The sequence below is a fragment of the Chelonoidis abingdonii genome, chromosome 5 (genome assembly GCF_003597395.2).
Source record: "Chelonoidis abingdonii isolate Lonesome George chromosome 5, CheloAbing_2.0, whole genome shotgun sequence".
NCBI lineage: Eukaryota > Metazoa > Chordata > Testudines > Testudinidae > Chelonoidis > Chelonoidis abingdonii.
In genome coordinates, this window is record NC_133773.1 from 22,489,269 (window position 1) to 22,512,175 (window position 22,907).

The 22,907-nt window shown below is 40.7% G+C and overlaps 1 protein-coding gene across 1 annotated transcript in view; it reads right to left on the minus strand.

The window, feature by feature from the left end:
- Positions 1-440: 440 nt before the first annotated feature.
- Positions 441-22,907, minus strand: part of SNCA (synuclein alpha) — a 126,722-nt gene continuing 104,255 nt past the window's right edge. Inside the window, exons 5-6 of the mRNA XM_032782102.2 lie at positions 3,853-3,942; positions 441-1,036 (exon numbers count right to left, since the gene is read on the minus strand). Of these exons, the coding sequence (XP_032637993.1) occupies positions 1,004-1,036; positions 3,853-3,942 (123 nt within the window). The 3' untranslated portion in view covers positions 441-1,003. The remainder of the gene's footprint in view (positions 1,037-3,852; positions 3,943-22,907) is intronic.

The following is a 22,907-nucleotide window of genomic DNA, read 5'->3' on the forward strand; positions in this document are numbered from 1 at the left end:
TATTTTTGGGAAAACAAATTATAGTCAAATTTTACCTGACACAAATATGGTGCAACCAATCCATCACTCAGCTGGTTTCTCCATATCTTGGTATTTTAATCACCTCTAGACAATGATTCTTCATAGGTTCTTACAATTTCCTGATAAACTGCTGCATTAAATTGTTGATGGCCACTTTTGTTTCTTGATTCTTTATTGTCACTATCAAAACATCTATTTTGTAAACTTTTATTTAATAAACCACACCCACAAGCATAGAGGGCCATATCTTCAGCTGGCGTATAATCCATCCTCCCATCTTTTATACTGTTTGTAATATAATTTTGTTTGCTGCAACTCCTTCACAATGAGATACTTATCCTGAATTATTGAATATATACTCTTAGAAAGGAAAGAATGTGCTGTAAATCACCACTAATATGAAAGTTTATTTTTTAGTGAATTACATTTTATTTGCTTCAGTTGAACACCATTATTTACAGACATACATTAATAAAACACATCACAAAACAATAAAAATGTTAAGTTAATATTTATAGGTGCATAGTTCATGCTCAGTTACTTTATATATGTATATATAAACAGTTCTCACAATAAATTAATCTCGAAACAGAGTAATAAGAAACAAAAACAAAATCCTTGTATCAGAAACAATACCAAATTACTGACAACCTAGCAATAAAACATGTACAGGTTTAGAAATAAGCAATAGACACTTAGGTGGTTAAATTTTTTTTTTTATACTTTTAAAACCTGAAGCCACAATATCCACAGCACGACAATGGCCCTGCCACCCAATTGTTCATTTCAGTGGGAGGGAATCACTGGAATGAAAGCAGGGCGCAGACCCAGACACTCCAATCATTGCTGATGGAAGACTTCAAAATACACTGTAAAAACTATAAAAAAAAGTTTACAACTGGGCACATTGGAACTCAGCACTTGTACAGGACAGGACGTCTTTGTTAGTAGATTTCAGAAGATAGAAAGAGGGAAGAGATTTTCATGCTTCAGGTTCATAATCTTGATACTCTTCCTATTGAGAAGAGCAAAAATCAAAATTGGTAACACTTAGAAAAAGTCTCATTTTAGGCCCAATTCTACTCCCGCTGGGGTAAATGGAAAAAAGGTCACTGATTTTATTTAGAACACAATCTGGCTATTTATCTTTATTTGGTTGGCATTACTTTAGCTGGTTTTCCAAATACCCAGTACTTAATTTACAAGAAAAAGGTGTTTACAGATTAATTAGACTTCCCCTGAGGTTAACTTGCCATTCAACTTCCATATCAATGGCTAAGATTACTTACAGCTTTTGATATCTAGAGAATTCCCCAGAGAACTAATAAGCAAAGAGAAAATCACATTTCTGTATATAACATGCACTTAAGCCACCTCTATGTATTTCTATAATGTGTTGAAGGAAAAGCTTCATTGCTGCTCATTTCAGTGGCAACATATCATCAGTCTTAATCTAGGACAGCATTTAGGCATGCGCTTTACTTTAAATTCATTAATAATCTCACTGAAATCAATGGGATAATTTATATGCTTAAAAATTAAGTACATGAGTTTGTATTGGAAGGATCAGTACCTAGGATGGAAAACTGCTCTAGAAGAAACAACGAGGAGTCCTTGTGGCACCTTAGAGACTAGCAAATTTATTTGGGCATAAGCTTTTGTGGGCTAGAACCCACTTCATCAGATGCATGAAGTGAAAAATACAGGAACAGGTATAAATACACTTGGTAAAGCAACCCCCATCCTTTCATGTAAGGGCAGTCTAACGAGATAAATCAATTAACAGCAGGATACCAAGGGAAGAAAAATTACTTTTGAAGTGGTAAGAGAGTGGCCCATTACAGACAGTAGGGAGAAATTAGTATTGGGGAAATTAAGTTTAGGTTTTGTAATGACCCAACCACTCCTAGTCTTTATTGATGGTGTCCAGTTTGAAAATTAATTCCAGTTCTGCAGCTTCATGTTGGAGTCTGTTTTTGAAGCTTTTTGTTGAAGAATTGCCACTTTTAGGCCTGTTATTGAGTGACAAGTGAGATTGAAGTGTTATCCTCCTGCTGCTTTAGAAGAGTTTACTGTGAAAATCTACAAGTCTGAAATATCATGGCAGATAAGCAGACTGTACGCTTCAAGTTATTTTCATGCTCAATAGTGAATTAACTATTTTCATCCAGATCTTTCGTATTTATAGGGGACCTGATCCAATTCGTACTGAGCTAAATGGGAGACTTTCCACTGATTTCAGTGGGAATTGGATCAGGGTCTTAGTGGCAATTACTATATTTGTGGACTTAAATTATTATTCCTTTACCAAGAGATGTCCAATTATAGTAATTGGGCATGACCTTTCGAGGTGCTGGGTACCTGAAATTCCTGTTGCCCTGTGCAATCCAGTGGGAGTTGCAGGCACTCTCACTGACTCAGTAAATCACTTAAGCATGTGTAGTCCCATTGATTTTAGTTACTCAGGTGCTAAAAGTTAATTATATATCTAAGTACTTTGCTGGATCAGGCCCCAGATACTCCTGGCCTTTCATGATCAAACCCATGAATGGCAATTCTGTGAAACAACCAGTCTGATTACTCATGCTGGTACCCTATGCATTGTAGCAATACTATATATAGTGGGACCAAAGTAATTCAGCATTAGTGGAAGGAAACTACGAGACAAAAGATTTTACTTTCTTGACAGCATGAGCCAAAGGGAGTAAAAGTGATTTGCTGTGTCTTATAAAATGTTATCCACAAAATTAGGAAACTGTTGAAAGAAGATACTGTGAACACACATTTTTTTTTCTTGAACTCATACACTGACAAAGGTCTAATTTCCTCCCATCTCTTACAAAATACAAGAAAAAGGGACTTTATTGTGGATTATTCTGGAATGTGTGTGTTTGTGTGTGCGTGCATGCGTGTGTAAGTATACTTGTTCTCTCAAATATCATTACTGCAAGGAAAATATTTAATAATGTAATACTGTGTTTTGAGAGAAGCTGGGTGAGGGAAATCAGAAATGCAAGGGGTGGTGCTACATATGCACTGGATTAGGGAGGTACTATTTGGGGGAAAGCAGGTGTTCTGGCTGCATTAAAAGGGTTTGGTTAGACTGGGTGGCCTCCCCTCTTTTTTCCAGGTATCCCACCGCTACAGTACTAAAAGCCACCCTTTGCCTTCAAACGAATGAAGGAGCAATTCCCATTAATTTCATGCTGTTAGCATGCTTCCAAAGACAACATTTGGCCCTAAAGAATTATTATTTCCCAGGAATTAAAGTTTCCTGCTAAAGTCAGCTGGTTATCCAAAACAATGGGTTGGCAGTCATCCTAACAATGAGCTCTATCACACAGAAATAGTACGGATTCACTTTTACTTAGTAATTATATAACAGAGCACTTATGCACAGAGTCCTACAGCCAAGTGTGAATCTGATGCAAATCTCCTCTGTTGGGCTTGATTGTGCCATTTTGGCTCAAATCAATGGGTGGTGTGGAGCTCCAGGTGGGTGTGCTGCCTTACAGATGCATTCTGAGTCCTTGAGATCCTGGTCACAGAGGCTGCATGTCTGCTACTATACTGCAGCTTCATATACCTCTGCATGGCTGGCCAGCTCCACAGCATGGAGTGAAGAGGATTGGAGTCATGGATCTGCCTCCTCTTTGCAACCTCTCAGCCACTGGGCACCCATAGAGGGGAAGCACCCCTCTGTGCATCCATATAAGTATCATCATCATTACATTTCTGCACCTGGATCACTTTGGCATAAAGTCCCCGTGCTAAATGCTTAGATGTCCATTAGCCACATACATTCAGAGAGCACAGCAAAGGAAGATTTACCTCAGGAGGCATTTCATATGCCTCATTATCTGGGTCCACTGGCATATCTGTATTATCCATCATTCCTTCCTGCGAGATTCCTTCTTCATTCTAATGTTTAAAACAGGAGAGAAAAGCAACAGGCTGTCACGGGTTTCTTTACAATTCACCTTGAAAAATATGTTTATTTCAGTGTTCTTTTTCCCATTATGGACAGAGTAGTTGGTTAGTGAAAGCAAAGGGCCATATCATCCCCTCTGCGGCTTGACAACAGGAGAACAAAACCTGTGGAAATCCCAGAACAGTGGATCCCAGACAGTCAGAGACTGGGGAAGAGGAGCCAGTGCAGCATCACCCTTCCATGTTAACACGCCATTGTCCTTTATGAATACTGTTCAGCTTGTGTGAGTATTTTGGCTAGGGGACATAGACAGTTGGTGGTGGAGCTCTAGGAGGCATCATCTCCAGGCAACCCCATGGAGTGACCTCAGAAAACCCCCATGGCAATTAATGTTGTCCTTGTCATAATTCAGGTCTACAAATTCTATGCCCTCCACCCAGGCTTGATAGTAAGTACGTAGCAGTCCAGGACCCCATGGCAGCACATCTTATTAAAGAGCCATAATGCCAAGTTAAAGGTGGCACCGACTCTCCAAACATATGGCCTTGGCAGACGTAGGCACCTGACTCTGTAGATGCTTTGGGGCTCAAGTACCCATCGAAAAAAATGTAGGGGGTGCTCGGCACCTGCAGGTCCAGATTAATCTTTTGTGGGCCCTTGTGCCTGGACCATGCCCTCGCTCCCCAGTCCACCCGTGCTCTGCCCCAAGGCCCTGCCCCTCAACCTCTTCTCCATGAGGCTCTGCCCCCTCCCCTGAGGCCCCTCTCATGCCCTAGCCCCACTTGGCATCTTCCCTCAAAGCCTTGCCTGCATCCAGCATTGAGGGGAGGGGGTGGAGAGGAGTATCCACCAGCAAAGAAAAAAAAGTCAGCACCTGTGATAGCAGGTACCACAAGAATACTGCTGAATTCCCCTGTATTGCTGGAGGGTTACAACTTCACCCCCGCCTACCCCAATACTCCTCCACCCGCGTGGATGTGCCCAGAAACCTCTCACCTCATGGGGATGATATCAGTGTCAACTTCTGGAGTTTCCCTGAGAAACTTTCCAGTACCATGGGGACTTGTCTAGCTCAAAATCAGCAAATAAATTATGTTTTGAGGATTACACTGGAAGGGCCCAATCCTGGAAACATTTATGCCTATGAGTAACTTTAGTCAATTGAGTAGTCCCATTGACTTCCATGTAACTATTTGTGGGAGTAAAATTATTCATGTGCTCAAATATTTGCAGGACTGGGTCACTAGAGTAGGGGAGGTTTTAAGATACAAATAAGGCAAATGGTTATTCCACAAAGATTATGTTATAGATGATGAACCGGTCCTATTTACATGAGCATCACTTAACAACAGTTCTAACATGTTCACAGTATGTGCAAACTATCTGGTCAGAAGGAAGAAGTATATCAAAATACACAGCATTATGGGGTTTTTTTTTTTCAATTTTAGAGCATGGCACAAAATGAAGGATACTATGGGCCAGATTCTAATACTCATGCATATTAAATAGAATAAGTAGTTCCATTAGAATTAGTAGGACATACAAACAGCCCTAGTGGGTCAGATCAAAGGTCTATCTAGCCCAGTATTCTGTCTTCTGACAGCGGCCAATGCCAAGTGCTTCAGAGGGAATGAACAGAACAGGTAATCATCAAGTGATCTATCCCCTATGGCCCATTCCCATTTTCTGGCAAACAGAGGCTAGGGACACAGGACACCATCCCTGCCAATACCCATTGATGGACCTATCCACCATGAATGTATCAAGTTCATTTTTGAACCCTGTTAGTCTTGGCCTTCACAACATCCTCTGGAAAAAAGAGTTTCACAGGTTGGTGTTGTCTGAAGAAATACTTCCTTTTGTTTGTTTTAAATCTACTGCCTATTAATTTCATTTGGTGACCCCTAGTTCTTGTGTTATGAGAAGGGGTAAATAACACTTCCTTATTTATCTTCTCCAAGCTGAAAAGTCCCAGTCTTATTAATCTCTCCTCATACGGACCAACAGTAAGGTGCAACTCAATGTCAAAGATGTTGGATTCAAACTCTGTAATTGAAAATATTATTTAGTATCTACAATAAATTAAAAGAGAATGAATATTCTCAGGGATGCCTATTCTGTATGGGCCAAATCCTATAATTCTTGTTAAGGCAAAACTCCAAATGAAGACAGATACGAGTTTTGCCTGAGCAAGTTGGTCCTAAATTGAAAGATACACAACTCTTGATACCAAGAACCAGATCTTAACTGGTATAAAAATGACATAGTTCTTGTTAAATCAATGCTGTTATGCAGATTTACACGTGTTGATAAACCTGAAACAGATATAAAATCAGTTTACATAGACATAGATTTTACATAGACTTTAAAGGAAATTGACTTAAAATATTTTCACTCAATAATTTCTAGACTTGCAGTATGGCGTTCAATGTAAAAATAAAACCCCATGGACCAATCTAAAAGGACAATTACTGATTGTCATCTAAATCATAGGCTGCCATGCTAAAGCCAATATATGCTACAGATAAAATGTGGAAAACCAATTACATTTAAAACCAAAAAACACATCTTCCCAGGTTCATACAGATTAGAGACTAACAGGTCCTGAAATGCTGCCTCTGGAACTAATGTATAAAATGGGTATCATTATACCCTGGTATCCTATCATCATGATTCATTTCTCAATGACTTTTGATGGTACCATGAGGGTGGCATAAACACTGAGATCTGGATTCTGAGAGTTCCGCCCCCGCCTTCCCATATCCACATTTGTCACAGCTGCTTGGAACAGATGCATAAAATGGAACTGAAACTAGGCATAGGACTTTAAACTTCATTGTTATCAAAGATGAGTCTAACTGGGGCATGGTAACCCAAACACCAGTAGTGAACCCAATGGGGGCATGTTACCTGGGAATTCTTTAAAGTGTAACATGAAAAATGCAACATTCTGGTACACTTAAGAATGCAACACAGTAGTTTCAAATAATCTATTATTCAGTTCATAATTAATTTTCTTCCTAGAATTATTTGAAATAAAGGAACACAGTGTCAAAGTGCTGTGGTGGTACGTGGGGTTTAGCAGAACATGCTTCTGTGATTTAAGGTAGTCACATATCTAAAACTCTACACAACACTTCAAAATGATGCACATTTTACAATGAAATTCATAACACATTTCACTATCATACAAACTTTAACAGCAAGTATTCTTAAAACAAAACTCTATGGATCTTCTTTGTTCTCTTAACTTTAATTTCTCTTCCTCTTTACGCCATATTCTGATATCACCGGCTACAGGCTCAATGGAACAGATCTCCTGCACTCAGCATGGAAACCCCTGTGTTGCAAGAACAGCATGAGAAAGGCCCCACTTTCATACCCTCTGTGTGTAAGTTTCAGAGTAGCAGCCGTGTTAGTCTGTATCCACAAAAAGAACAGGAGTACTTGTGGCACCTTAGAGACTAGCAAATTTATTTCAGCATGAGCTTTCACTGTAGCTCAAGAAAGCTCATGCTGAAATAAATTTGTTAATCTCTAAGGTGCCACAAGTACTCCTGTTCTTTGTGTGTGTAAGTTATTTTCATTATCATTAATCATGTTTACTACCATAGTGCCTAAGGACCAAGCAAAAATGGGGCAATCTACAAACAGATTAAAAGACAGTCCCTGTTTCAAAGGCCTTAGACTCTAAAGACTTGTCTAAGCTCTCCTGCCGACAAAAATCTTTCACCTCCCACAAGCGGCAGCAGCTTTGTTCGCAGGAGAGCGCTTTTCGTCAGTAAAACTTTTGTCATTTGGGGTGTGCGTGTGCATTTTTTTTTTTTGAACATCCCTGAACGACAAAAGTTTTGCCGACAAAGTTCCTGTGTAGACAAAGCCTAAGTAGACAAGACAGACACAGGATGGAGAAAGAGATAAAACACAGAGACTGAACTCTGTCATGGCAGCAAATGCATGTCAGTTGATAGATAGATAGATATTTGGTTAGGGGTTTAGCTAAGAGAGGATAAGTTAAATGGAAAGAAAAGTGAAGGGAGAAGGAACACTGAAGGGAAAAGGGGTGGGCAGGACAGGGGAGAAAAGGGTAAGAAGAGCAGATATTACATGAAACTGAGGTGCAGAGACTGTGAAGGTGGCAGAGAGGGAGGGTTGGAATAAATAGTCAGGGGCGGCTTTAAGGCTTTTGCTGCCCCAAGCACGGCAGGCAGGCTGTCTCCGGCAATTTGCCTGCGGAGGGTCCGCTGGTCCCGCAGATTTGGTGGACCTCTGCGGGAGGTCCACCGAAGCCGCGAGATCAGCAGACCCTCCACAGGCAAGCCGCCGAGGGCAGCCTGCCAGCTGCCCTCGTGGCGCCGGCAGCGCGCCCCCCGCGGCTTGCTGCCCCAAGCACATGCTTGGCATGCTGGGGCCTGGAGCCGCCCCTATAAATAGTCAAATCAGCACAGGGCACAGAAAGACTGCTCCAAAATGTTGACAGTTCTCTGACTGTCCGAAGTTCCCTGCTTTGGTTGCTTCTGATTCTACCAGCTGGAGTCTCTGGCTTGTTTCTCCCCTGAATGCCAAATGACATAAGTGACAGAAGGCACTACTCTCATCCCAGCTTCCCCAGACTGCGTGTGTGTGTGTGTGTGGGAGCGTCTCCCTGCACAGTTCATTCTCTACTTCCAGCTACTAATTTGCCAGAGACAAATTGCCCATCCTGGATATAAAATATTCTGTCTGAAGGTGTGAGACCCCTTCAAGCCTGTTGTGATCAGCCCCACTGCTCCTCCTGGAGCACAACAGATTTAGGTCTATTCTGGACACTTCTCAATGTTCCACGCAGGTCTCTAGCTATGCCTGCCTTAACTGAAGAGAAACTTTCTAGTGCTTTGTCTGTGTTGCTCTGTGCAACTGCAATGTATAGGGACTCCAACTGATGTGTGCAACCATGTGTGTTAGAGCCACTGCACCACAATCCTAGAAGTTGTTACTGGACATTTACAAGCCATTTTATTGGTATCTTTATTTAGCCTGGCATTTTCAAAAGTGACTAACAATTTTGGGTTCCCAACCCGACACTTGATTTTCAAAGCATTGTTCTGAAAAATTGGGCCTCTTATAGGTGTCAGACAGGACACCCCCAAAATCACTCATCACTTTGAAAATGTAGACTAACTTTTAAACCTTTTTAAAGGTCTTTTAATTATTGTTGCTTTTCTGAGCAGCGCAATGCCCCAGCCCACAGCTACCCTGAAGGCAGAGCTGCCACTGACTGCTCCCCAGCAAGTGGCCTACACTGAATCTGATTGAAGCAGATCAAAGTGTGTTCTTGTGATGAAGAATTTAAAAGGTGTTATTTAACACCTCATCCAGAACTTTAGTATTTAGGGCCTATATTTTCCAACTACTGCACTCTTTTATTCAGAATCAGAAAATTCATTTCTGCCTTCCCTATCATTAAAGAACAGATTTTGCTAGTAATCCATCTGCCAAGTCAAATTGTGCCTGAAATTGTTCTTGAGGTTGCACAAGAAAGAAGGCATGCAAGCTCAAGTTATCTGTAACAGGACAACAGAAAGCAACTTAACTTGCCAACGCCATTAATAAAGATGAAGTGAATGGTGTGCCAACAGAGTTTTAAGAAGGGCTTCTCAGCTCATGAGCAGCTTGTCTGCTAAGTATCTTAATCACAGACCTGAAATGCCCATCTGGATTATGATGGACAGAATGCCTAAAGAGGGACCAAATTTCCTGCCAGCCCAGTGGGAAATTCTTTCAGAGGAAGGAAAATTCCTTTATAGCTCCAAGCCCAGGAAACCAACAGAGCTGGTGAAACAGAGCACAAAGCAGCATTCGGAACAACATTAATGCCTCATAGAGTCTAGACGTTAAGACCAGAAGAGACCATCTAGTCTGCACATTGCAGGCCACAGAACCTCGCCCACCCAATTCTCTAACAGACACATAACCTCTGGCTGGGTTACTGAAATCCTCAAATCATGATTTAAAGACTCCAAGTTACTCTAGTTTAAACCTCATGCTCTTTTTCTTTTAAAGAAGCAAAAAGATAGCCACGAAACCAAACAAATGAAAGAGCTGCTGCCTGGGAAAGGTTTATCAGTGTTGTTCATTTGTAACCGCCATCTCCAAATACCACATGTATCCATTTTGAGGTCAAGTTGAACAGAACTGGCGTTTAGTTAAACCGCTAATGGTGCTTCCCAAGGTCACATTTCTAATTGGTTACATTGAAACACTGCTCTACAGGTTCCCACACTTATTTTTTAATGACAGCATCACTGCCCAAGCCATCTCTTCCCTCTGCAATTAAGACTCAAAAAGAGGAAACAATGTCCCTGAAAACATTACAATAATGGAGGTGTGTCCAGGATCATTATTTATTTAGTGTAATAATATAAATAAATGCACCAGCTTTACTTGGAGCGTAAAATCATTTCCCTACCTACCTGCATGATGAAGCTAATAATTTAACATCCCCATTCATTTATCAAAGGGAATTGCTTCTGATATTTCAGTTCTGTTATTAGAAACTTCCTCACAGAACATTTTCCAATAAAAATCAACATTCTTCTATTTGAAAACACACAGAAAGTTGAATCCTTAGGGAAATCTTTGCATCACAAGCCTTAAAAAGCTCACATACGTGGGTTCTTGAAGACCATCTATTTTTAATACAAAAGCTTGCTCTTTTGCACAGAATTTTTTTTAAAAAATTAGAGTATTTTACAGAAAAGTAAAGCTGTGATAAGCATGCTGTTAAAGGCAGAGCATGAGGACTCAATCTTGCCCCGTAGTACCAGCTGTAAGTAACCAGAAATGCTTACCTTGGCTTTTCTATTGGCTACAATCTTAATGAAATTGGGTGAAACGGGCATTGCCTCCTTCAAGTCTCTGTGGTCTAAAACATGAGGTGAAGACACAGAGTCCTAACCTAGGCATGAGGCAGAATATAAAGTACCCACATAGACATTCCTTGGCTACTGCTAAAGCTTCCAGATTGTAGTAGTGGCCATGATGTGATATTGCCACCCCTTCCTCCTGCCTTGGCAGAATCTGTGGCTAGTGGATCTGCTCAGTTCAAAGACTCACAGACCATGCTCCAACCAACCTGCCTACATGCCCTGTTACACATCTTTGTGTATAGGGTTGCTACTGTGCATGGTTCTGCAGTGCAAAGGAAGCTGCATAATAGTCCTTTCTGGGGTTCTCCACTTCCTGGCCCCCTCACACAGCAGAACAGTGGTCATTCCATTTAATGCTATCACTTCCATAATCATGCAGGTGAGTGGGCAAGGAGTCATAATTTCACCCTTTAACAATTTAATACAGTGTATTTACATATCATGGATTCCAACTACATTCTACATCCATTAATAGTTACAATTGTATTTGACTGCAGCTGAGAAAATCCAGGTAAAGGTTTCTCAAAATTCCTCAATGGCATTATCACTACAAAGTCCACCTTCTTTTCTGGGGATGGGCAAAATGTCTGGTTCCCCCTACATAACATTGTGTGGGGAGAAACCTGGCAAACATTGTGCGTGGAAGTTCCCAGTGACCAACTTTTTCAGAAAGTATTGGTCAAACTGATAAAGTCAATCTCGTGTTTCCTTGGAGAAAAGAAAGGGATTTTATTTAGGCTTTGCTCCTTCTATTTTCCATGGGGTAGCCATCTGCTTGTCCTGTCGCATTTATTATAGCACCATGTGGGTAGCTGGTCAGCTTAATAAAACACATTCAGAGTCTCAGTAGAATCCAACTGCACTGAATGCAAGTTATTTCAGTCAGGCCAGGTCTACACTGCGACTTTAAATCGGTTTAATGGCCGATATACCGATTTAACGCTGTATCCGTTCACACGACGTCGTCATTAATATCGAGTTAAACGGCTCCTTAAATCGATTTCGGAACTCCTCCCAAACGAGAGGAGTAGCGCTAAATTCGATAGTGATAACTCGGATTAGGGTTCATGTGGACGGAAATCGACGTTATTGGCCTCCGGGCGGCATCCCAGAGTGCAGCACTGACCGCTCTGGACAGCAATCTGAACTCGGATGCAGCGGGCAGGTAAACAGGAAAAGCCCCGCGAACTTTTGAATTACATTTCCTGCTTGCCCAGCGTGGAGCTCTGATCAGCACGGCTGGCGATGCAGTCTGAAATCGAAAAAGAGCTCCAGCATAGACCGTACGGGAGATACTAGGTCTGATCGCTGTATGGGGAGACAAATCTGTTGTATCCAGCTCCGTTACAGAACACGAAATGCCAAAGCGTTTGAATAAAAAACTCCAGGATACACAGCGCTGCGTGACAAGCGTAACGGGAAGCCAGAGACTCAAATGGACGCTCATGAAGGGAGGGAGGGGGTACTGAGGACTCCAGCTATCCCACAGTCCACAGCAGTCTCTGAAAATTATTTGCATTCTTGGCTGAGCTCCCAATGTCTGTAGGTTCAAACACAGTGTCTGGCGTGGTTCAGGGAACAGCTCCTCAGTTTATTTCCCCCCACCACCACGTGAAAAAAAAAAGGGAAAGATTGCTGTGCTATGGCGTTTGCTCAATGCACTCCGCGAAAAAGGCGCCAAAGGGTTGTCTGCTGCCTTCACAAAGGGAGGGGTGAGGCTGTACCCAGCACCACCCGGGGCAATGTTTTCTGCCCCATCAGGCACTGTGCTCTCAACCCGGAAGTGGGAACTATGGGATAGCTGAGGAACAGCTACCCACAGTGCACCGCTCCTGAAATCGATGGTAGCCTTGGACCATGGACACAAGCAATCGATTTTGTGATCGCATTGTGGACGCGCAAAACCGATTTTATAACATCGGTTTCGTAATATCGGTTTAAACTACTTCGAAATAATCGTGCAGTGTAGACGTACCCTCAGAAATAGGTTACCTCTTCTCTGCTCATTGACAAAAGCAGCTTATAAAATAAATAAGTTAAATTTGTAATATCAGTAAGTACAGCAGCTCCCTCAAAGTTACAATTTACTAACTCTTCCAATCCTGACACATTTTCCTTCCCATTAAGAATGATGAAAAAGTGCTGTGATCACATATATTCAGATGATTCTTAGGGCTGGCTTTTGTTCACAAGGTAATAGTCGTATTCTGATGCTGAAGTGTTTATTAGCCAGGATGTATTTCTTAGTGAGGGAGCAAAGGGCAACCTCAAAGTCATTTTTATACTGACATATTTAATGCTTATGAGCCATTCATGAAAAATATCTAAGACATTTATGCTGACTTTTTTTTGAAGATTATTTTATTGTAAACATGCCTGGAGTCCCTTGTCAGAGAGGGGGTCCCATTGTACTAGTCACTGTATGTATACAGAAAAAAAAAAAAAAAAAAAAAAGACTGTCCCTACCCTTAAAGGGCTTACAATCTAAATATAAAATGAGGGACAACAGGTAAATCACAACAAACAGATGTTATTGTTACTTACATATATTGTTTCAGACTGAATACAGTATCTGATGAGTATCTCCTATGTCCTCCACCCTGCACTGGAAGGGTGTAGCTTTGACAATTGAATAGTCTTTTCCGGGCTAGATTCTGATCTCAGTTACAATAGCAGAAAGTGAGGCATAATTCTGCTGAGGACAATGAACTTATTCTGAAATTTATGCCCATGTGGTCTCTGTGTGAGAGCCTTCTTACAACTCTTCTGTTGCTCCCCCCTCCAGTTTGGAATAGGCCAAATGGCAGGTATTTTGAAAATATAAATGAGTCTTTTGACGAGGATAACCCACTGCCCATGCCGTACTTCAGATTAAACAAGGCAAACACTGTGATACATCAGGCAGTAATAGTATTGAAAGTATCAACCACTCTTCAGTAGTTAAGGATAGAAAAATGGTTTTCATTATAAACCCATTTTAGTCAATTTAGTTTTCAGAGATAAAGTAAAAATATTCTCAAGAAGTTTACAGTATTATAGGTTTGTTTGCAGGTGCTGCTCCCTCATTCCTTGGTTATGAACAGGTATCTAGATTTAAATGACAGAATAAGTGATTAGATTCCCTCACCTCTGCTCTTTTGAGCACACATGGCCCCTGGTACATAATGAGCCATCACATGGAAAATTCCAGTATTTCCAGATTCATTTTTGTCCCAAATCAGGATGAAGAGTTATAATAGCCAATTTGTTCACAGAATGGGAAGTTCCTAAAAATTCCAATTCAAATAATTTTGTTCCAACTTTCCTTAAATCAAAATGTTAAATTTCATCTTGGTTCAGCATTAATCTGGGTTCCCTCAAAATGCAATGGTGCCTCATGGAAGTTGTAGTCTGGGTGACCTCCTGCTGCCATTCTGTTTTACGGATTGTGCTCCCCAGGCGGACTCTATGTCCCATGATGTACTGTGTTAATGAGACTCCTATGATGCATTGTGTCAATTCAGCCAGAGGGGAGACTGTAGTGCATCATGAGATATGTACTTGAATCAGGGATTCTGTTCCACAGAAAAGGGGGCACAAGGCAGCCAAATTACAGTATCATTGGGCTCCTAGGCAACTCAAGCAGACAGAGATTAATACTGAATTGACCCAGAATGAAACAAAACATTTCAACAAACTAAAAAGTGTTTCAATTTGGGTCAACCCAACCCAAAATGGAAAATTTCAACAAAACTAAATTTTCCCAGGGAATATTTTGATTTAGCAGAAGCTTCATTTTCCACAAAAAAAAATATTCAGTGGAAGATTCCCAACCAGCTATAACACAAGATTTATCACATAGTCAGGGAAATATTTGTGGGAGCTCTTTGTTAAAGTATAGGCAGCACATCAATAATAATTTACTCTAGCTAGGCTCCCCTTTATTCTAATAGTGACAGCAACAGTATAAAAAGTTCTTCCTGCCCCTCCACTTGTAGGTACCTGATGCGATCAGCAGAGTCAAGGAGATCAAACACAGACTTTCAATATCAAACTGTCGGAGCAAAAGGAGAGCCAAGACCCAGAGGTACCCAAGGTGGGATAACAGCATAATCAACATGGTGAGAAGATCAATGTAACCACTGACAGGTCCCCCAAGGGAATTGTTACAGCTTGACCTTCACCAGCAAGAGCCTTCTGTTTACAAAGCCCATTTAAGATTAGCATTTAGATCTGCCTCTACAGAGTCTAAGAAGAACAAATGATGGCTCATAATCAGATTAGCTAGAACAATCCTTCTCTCGTCTGTTATTAACCACAACCATATCCCCAAATGGGACCATTAGGGCCAAATTCTACACATTGCATACAAAATGGCCTTTCAAGTCATGATACTGCAGGGAGAACTCCATGCAGAACGGGTGCTGGCTCAGGGCATTCCACCCCTCCTCCTGCAGTTCCCAGGAGCATAACGTGATGTACACATACCTTGTCCTTAGGATAGTGTCGTATGTGTGCTCTCTTCTGTGTTTCTCTATGTGGAGGAAAGAAAGGGGACATAGCCCTGCACGTACCCTACCTGCAGAATGATATGTTGACAAGTATGGTATAAAATATGCACCCTCCCTATGCACTAGGAGGATGCAATCCTTGTACTCTCCTGGGTGCCAGATTGTGATGGTGCCTAGCCTTGATCAAGGAGCTTAAAGGGCAAGACTCCTTGCACCATACAGAGTCTGGCATTGAATGGCTGGGAAAACTAGGTTCCTACTAGCATAGTATATTGTCCTGTTTCCCTCTGATCAAGCTGAAGTACCTAAATTACTGCCTTTAAGAAAGATAATTCAACTCTTTGGGGTGGGGTGGGGGCATTTCTGTATTTCATTTACTGGGACCCCTCGTAGCCCATACTAACTAAAATACCGTGGGAGGTTGTCCCGATCTCAATGATAACCATCATTATCTATTATAGAGCTCTTTTGTCTGTTTATTTTTAAAGAGCAATGTGTTCATGCATGGCTGTAACAGGTGGGTCTGTAATAATGGGCACATAGTCATTGTGCCTGCAAGCCCCCTTGGTGCATCATGGGATATGCCTCTCATCAGGGAGTCTTATCCATACAGAAGAAAGGGGGCTTGGATAGAAACTGTGACTGTAGCTGCTGCGCCACAATGAAAAATACGTCCCAAAGTGTTTCCAACCCAACTAAATATAAATTGTGAGGGGATGCAAGGGAAGTATTTGTTTGTTAGGCAGTGAGATATGTGCTTAAAAATATAAATTAGACTAAGTATTCATACCCGTTCAACCATTTAAAACACAGAACAGATACGGGCCAGATATTTTCTGATGAAAGGAAAAGTATTAGCCTTGGAGGTGTGCTTATTGCCTCCAACGTTTGAGAGACAAAAGAAAAAAACCTGTTTTCCTCTGATTTCATGGCGTGAACCTCAATTAAAGCTAATCTACAACAGTTTAACTGAAATTGAGCAAGGGTAACCTTCCCCATTACCATGCAACACAAGATATTATCATGGGCTTCTATCTATAGAGTTTATAATATACAGTTGAAAAGTAGAGTGGAAGAGTGTGTAGTTCACACACACAGTACTAGAAAATTGAGGCTAATAACCACACTTTTCTCCTACACATTACATTTGCATTTGACGTGATCAGTACTGACAAGCTGTCTAGAGCAATATAGTAGCTTCAGTTTTTAAGCTTTCACTGTTGCTGCTGCAGAGCACTTTTGTATTTTACACGTGTACTCTGATATTCAGGGCTGGGGGTGGAGGACAAGAGTAACAGGATCAGTTTACCCATCATTAGAAGTCCAAAAGATTTCCTGCTGCAATTGACATTAGTACATCTAGTTTGAAATAATACATGAAACACTGCTTGCTTTCATTTCTTGCAACTTTAAAGATCATCCTCTGCATTCACACTAACTGCTGATCCTTCAGATACGCACAAGATCCAAATCTTCAAAATCATATATTCAGAAAGGAACAGGCACAATTTACTTGCCTGTTTGCCACAACTGGTTGCCCAAGAGGAGTAAAAGCACAAGCAAAATGATCAGTTAGATGCTCAGCTGGTTAAGTTATGTACATATGCAGTTTAGAAGATATGGGTCTGCCTAGGCATAGATCAAGGCAGGAATATGAAGTTACCTGGAATATGAGGCTAAGAATAAATGTGGTGTGTGCATGAGTGCGCGTGCACACAGATAGAAATCCACTACTAAAATGTGCTTAATCACCTGTAAATAATCTGGCTTTAAAACAGCTCATCTTCATTTCAGTTCAGTAGCGAACTAACACATCTACAAGTGTTTTCTTCATGGACTACTACAATGGATGCCACTATAATGTAATAATTTTTTGTGTTACATTTACCATGATTGCTCACAGACCAAAAAGGTCTACCAAGCAACCCATTTTAGCTCATGTAAGCCCTGTTCCATCAAAGCACTTAAGTGCATATGTAACTTTAAGCAAGGAATCAGTCCCATTTAATTCAATGCATTTCCGGAGACATAATACTCAAGCAACAGAGTGGTGAATCAAGCGTCTTTATAACTTTATATAGGTGAACTGTTGTCCGATTGTTTTGTTTGCTTGCTTGCTGCTTTAGGATATTGCCAAGGATTACTTTATTGTCACCAATTGGTAAAAGTAAACAAAAACAAAACCTTCACTTAATGAGTTAAATATATGCCCTTCTAAATATGAAGCAAACCCGCTTTCCACTGAAATACACAGGCTCAGCATTATCTATGTGCGTTTATATATGTTAAATTACCAACAAAAGGGCTGACCTATTGTCCTTTCTATGAAATAGCAACTGAAAATTACAGGAATAAATTAAAAATATATATAAAGAGATGAAATTCAAAGTATATTCTCTAGTTCATAACAAGACCTATGAAGATGCAAGAACTTATGCAAATCATAGACAATCTGGCTTGATATTTTTTAATTAAAATGTGAGAAGAGAATGATTTTTCCTATATTTCAGCTGTATATTTCTCCATAAATAGGACACCTATGGAATTAATGTGATTTTTCTACGTGATGTCAATGATTAGCTCTGTGGGAAAAAAAGTGGGGGGGGGGAGAGTAACATTCCTGCGCTTTGTATAGTCAGGTAGATACCCTCATTGGTCATCTGGAGTAAGTCCTGTGTAGACAGTAATGATAGTTAACGTGTCCTAAATCAGCCTATGACACTACAATGACTCACACCTCATTTAAAAAGTGAGAGGACTTTAGTCTTGTGACAGCAGCAGCATGAGATGTGATGTCAAACTACAAATATTAGAAATTGTAAACCCATTTTATCTTGCTGCTTTAAAATCATAAGACTTTGATCATTAAACAAACAGTTTAAATATTGAAAAGGAAGTCCTTTTTTCTGATTGCTTAACCATTTTTAATCCCTGACATTAGTTCTGATGAATGAACTTGAGTATTAATATAATGTACAGATTTCCCCAACAAAAATTATGTTAGGGTTGAGAAATGACATTATTCATCACCTTTTCTAGAAAAAATAGAACTAAGTTTAAATGCAAAAGAATTAGGAGTTGTCTTGTAGCTTGTGAAGATCTTTGAGGCAGTGACTCTGCCTCACAACAAATTTATGCATCACACAGTAGACCATGAGTGCTAACCTAATACAAGGAAGCTCTGCCCTTTATTCCTGCCAGACACCTTGCAGGTAATGGCTGGAGAGCCACTCAACTGTCATTCATCACCACAACATTCACTTTGTAATGAATGGCCTCGATTCTGTAGGTAATGCTGAACACTCCTTCCTGCCCCCCCAGCAAAGCATTTGAGGCTCTGCTTAACTTTAACTATATGCTAAGTGCATTGAGTTGAATGTGACTGATCTTGAGCTGAAAATGAAGCACACGCTTAAATGGTCTGCTGTGTTGGGGCCAGAATGCTCAGCACCTTGCAGAATTGAGCTCTATGGATCTCATCCAAAGTCCAATAAAGGTAGTGGAAAAACTCCTTTTGACTTCACAGGGCCCCAGATCGGGCCATATATGCATTCTGAAAACATTATTTTCCTATAAGAGGATTCACATACAGCCTCTCCATCAAAATAGTGGAGGGCATTCTCAGGTGCTTAGCAGAGACTTGAATCTTTCCTAGCATCAGGTCACAGAGGTGACACTATTAAGGGTTTGGGGCCCTGATCTCAAAGTGTAGTGAACGTGGGCCATTCTCATAGACTAACAAGAGCTGCAGGTACTCAACACCTCTCAGGACCTTAGTCCCTTAATAATTAAGACCCCAGTCTTGCAAAAATGCACATGGACTTGGCCACCATTGTAGGACTTAGAGTGGAATGAAAAACCTCATATCATCAGGCTAATATGGGGAAATATCTTTCAATCTTAACCTTTTTTGAGCCAAATAGTGGACACCACTTGGAGGCTCAGAAAAGGCCACTTTACTCCAAAACTTTACTTTAAAAAACAAACATTCACTTATGCATAAATAAATGCTCATGTAGCCATCTTTGTACTGTATGGCAGTCATTTATTCCCAATAACATGAAACAAACAAACAACAAAAATCTTACTGTATCATAGCCTCACTGAAATTTCCTATGGAAAAGAGTAAATAATGAATGCAGTGTTTTAAAAATAACTTTATGCTTCAGGGAAATAGAAGTGTGAACTTAATCTCTCAGCACATTCTAAAACAAGGCACTATATGACTCATCAGTTTGAGAAAGGCACTGGGAAAGTTCAGTTTAGATGTTTGAAGTCACCCATTCCACTTTTCTCCCACACAAAGTGGACTTTTTTCTGTCTGTCCATCTATATGGCCGGCTGGCTCCACACCCTCCAACCATCTTACAACAGTGGGGAATAAATGTACTGCAATAGAGGAATTTCCTTCTTTCTCTTATGCATAGGATGAGTCATGTCAATATGGAGAGCACCCTTAAAATAATGCTAATTCATTTTTTTTTAAAAAGTAGTTTGCAACTATTTGAAATAACAAGACTCTTAGGTTTAAATTAAAAAACAGGGGTCCCTTCCATCTAGCACGCAGGTACAGAAGGCTGCCATAATTTAATTGCAAGTGCTCTGGCAGAAATAGGGAGGCGGCCAACCAATGTTGACAGCACCACTCTGGCTCCCTGAAGGAATGTGTTGGGCTGGCACAGGAGTGTGGCCATGACTGACAGAGCAGCTTTGGGCACATGCTCCAGGTTTACTAACAGCCTCTCTTAGGCATGGCCTTCCCAGAATATCTGAAGCATTTGGCCAGCTCCTCTCTTATTTTAGAAAAGCACCTCTCCCTTCTGTTCCACCATGGCTGTTGGTCACAGAGACCTGTGCCAGATGCTGGGAATCTGATAACGGTCCATACAAGTGAAGTATTAATTACATTAATAATTACTGCAATTATTAGGAGGACTTATTTTCATTTAATGTAACCTACCTTCACAACAGGGTTCAGTCTTTAAATCCTGGAACTCAGGTCTTGTGGTTTAATTCCCATGCTGATTAACCTTTTCCCATTTATTTCTGTACTTTATTGTTTCCAAGTAGAGAAATTACTTCCTTACATTGGTTTGGCCTCATACTCTAGATTAAAATAGGTTTCTCTCTCTCTCTCTCACACACACACACACACACACACACACGACAGCTAGATCCTCAGCTAGCATATTTTGACAAAACCTCATTGACGTCTATGAAGTGACAACAATTTACACCACTTGGTCCATTAAGTCATTTTCTGCCAAAACTTCAGACCCACTATCAGTCACAACTGAGACCCAAACATATCCACCACTGAGACTAATGGATTAACTTTCCCTTTTAGTGTTTTTGGCAATTTATTGTTTGAGATAAGATATTAGAGATAGGAGCTCTGGCACATGATTAAAATTTTTTTGGCATAAGTCACTTTTCTTCTTAAAGATATTTGTTTTATTGGCATATAGGGCTAGCTCCTCAGGGGTATAAATCTGTTTAGCTTCATTTACATCAGAGTACAGAAAGTGTTGCATATTAACTAAGGTTTTAATTTGTCCTAAACCATTATAGTCCCTAATGCTAAGTTATTAACCCAGCCAATTCTTTTGAAAAGTAAATTGTACATTGTTACAGAATTCTAATTAAACACAGGTGTTGCATTAACCAACTTGAAAGTAAGATAGCGATGTGGCTTTGGGGAAAGATTGGCCAACCATTCAATTGTTGTACACATCCGTCTCCCAAGCAGTTTCATTTTCACTATGTACACGATACCAGTAGTGCTGAGACTGTCCTGACTAGGCATATGTACTTCCCCATGTCATCATATTAGATCAGAACAGATTTTCTAGGCCCTGATTCTGCATGATTTCACTTGCACCAGTGGAAAGTAGGAGTAGCTCCACTGAAGTGAATGGAGGTATGCTGATGTAGAAGTGAGAACAGAATCTGGCCCACATGTTTAGTCATCCATTGACTAGTTTATAAAAGAGAAAGTCAAAGTAATAAAGGAAAGGATATAAAACCTCTAGGAACAGTAGTTACATAAAACAAACAAAGCGAATGAACAATATGGTATAAACAGGAAGCCATGAAAACAACTATTAAATATTTCCTAAATACTACAACTCTGATTAACCACTGTACTACTCTAGTATTGTCAAGGGTAACAACTGCATAAAGCAATAAAGTATAAAGTACTGTAGTGGTGAGACAGACCCTAGGAGAGGAACTAAACTCACTCCTTTAACCCCTCCAATATGCTAATTGCCAAACTGTGGTTGTTAATCACTGGCCAGGCTTTGCTCTGTGAAAAATTGGAGAAATATCTATTTTCTCCCTTCCTAGCTTCATAGCTAATACACGAGTTATTTGGATGCCAGCTTTTTGGCATGTAAGAAATATTAGCCATTGCTTATTTTTAATGTCTTTATTGTTCCAGTATAACTGCATTTCATTGGTACAAAACCTATAAAAACTTTTAAAACAATGGGTATATTAACATTTAAATAGCACTTTTGCAAGATATACTCCTATTGCAAAATCTCTCTCTATGGAATGGCTACAGAGTTTATACATGATCAGACCAGATGCTCAGCTGGTGAAAACAGTATCTGGCCCAAACCATTGGAGTGTTTTTCTTGTGCCCACAAAACTTCACTCAGCAGCGATTTCTGCCCCCTCCCCCTCGCCTCACCCTACTGTGTTTGTGTTTCCTGGATGCAGCTCACTCAGGATGTTTAGAGTTTGAACTGAATGTTTTTCACTATCTACCAATCTGACTTGCTGGTTGCCACCGCCAAATACATTGTTGTGACCTATGAGCAGACAGGGAGACTTAGACTTAAGCAGTGGGATATTTCCTTGTTGGGAAAATGTGACAGGCAAGCTAGAGAGGAAACCACGATTTGACATGCCTTGCTAGTGTGCCTTACTGTAAAGCACAACAGGACATGAAAGGAATGGTCTGTCCGTTTAAGGGCTAGACAAATAGGACGTGGTAACCCCCAATCAGAACAAAGGTGAAAATGTGGCTACTTTCAGCCAAGTCCAAATCACAAGTCTAAGCGTGATTCACTTCAGCAGAGTGTCTTGAAGGAAAAGGAACCTCTCACACTGTCAAAGTCAGCCCACAAAAAACCCTGATGCAGTGCTCCTGCTGTGTGCAGGTGTAAGGGGCTAATTCCCCCACACCTGCATCTGAGTGCTGTTCTGCTGCAAAGCCCTGAACTCCAGGCAGGCAACTGCAGCCTCCCTCTAGCCAAAGAGGAATGGTTTAATGCTTCCCCCACCCGTCTGTGTACAGAGACATACATCCCTTCAGATGGACATGGGTAGACACAGAATACTTCATTCCCATCTACATCTGTTCACATTACATGCACTGGTAGATAGTGAAATCAGATGGGTGCATGCAGCTGAATGGGGCAGCACACAACTCAAAGAACTCCCAACCCAGCCGTGGGACATGGAAGACAGAGGGTCCAGTCCCCCTTCTCAAGGGACTCTGTTTAGACCCAGTGGAACAGTTTCAACAGGAGAGAGTGAGTATTTTAT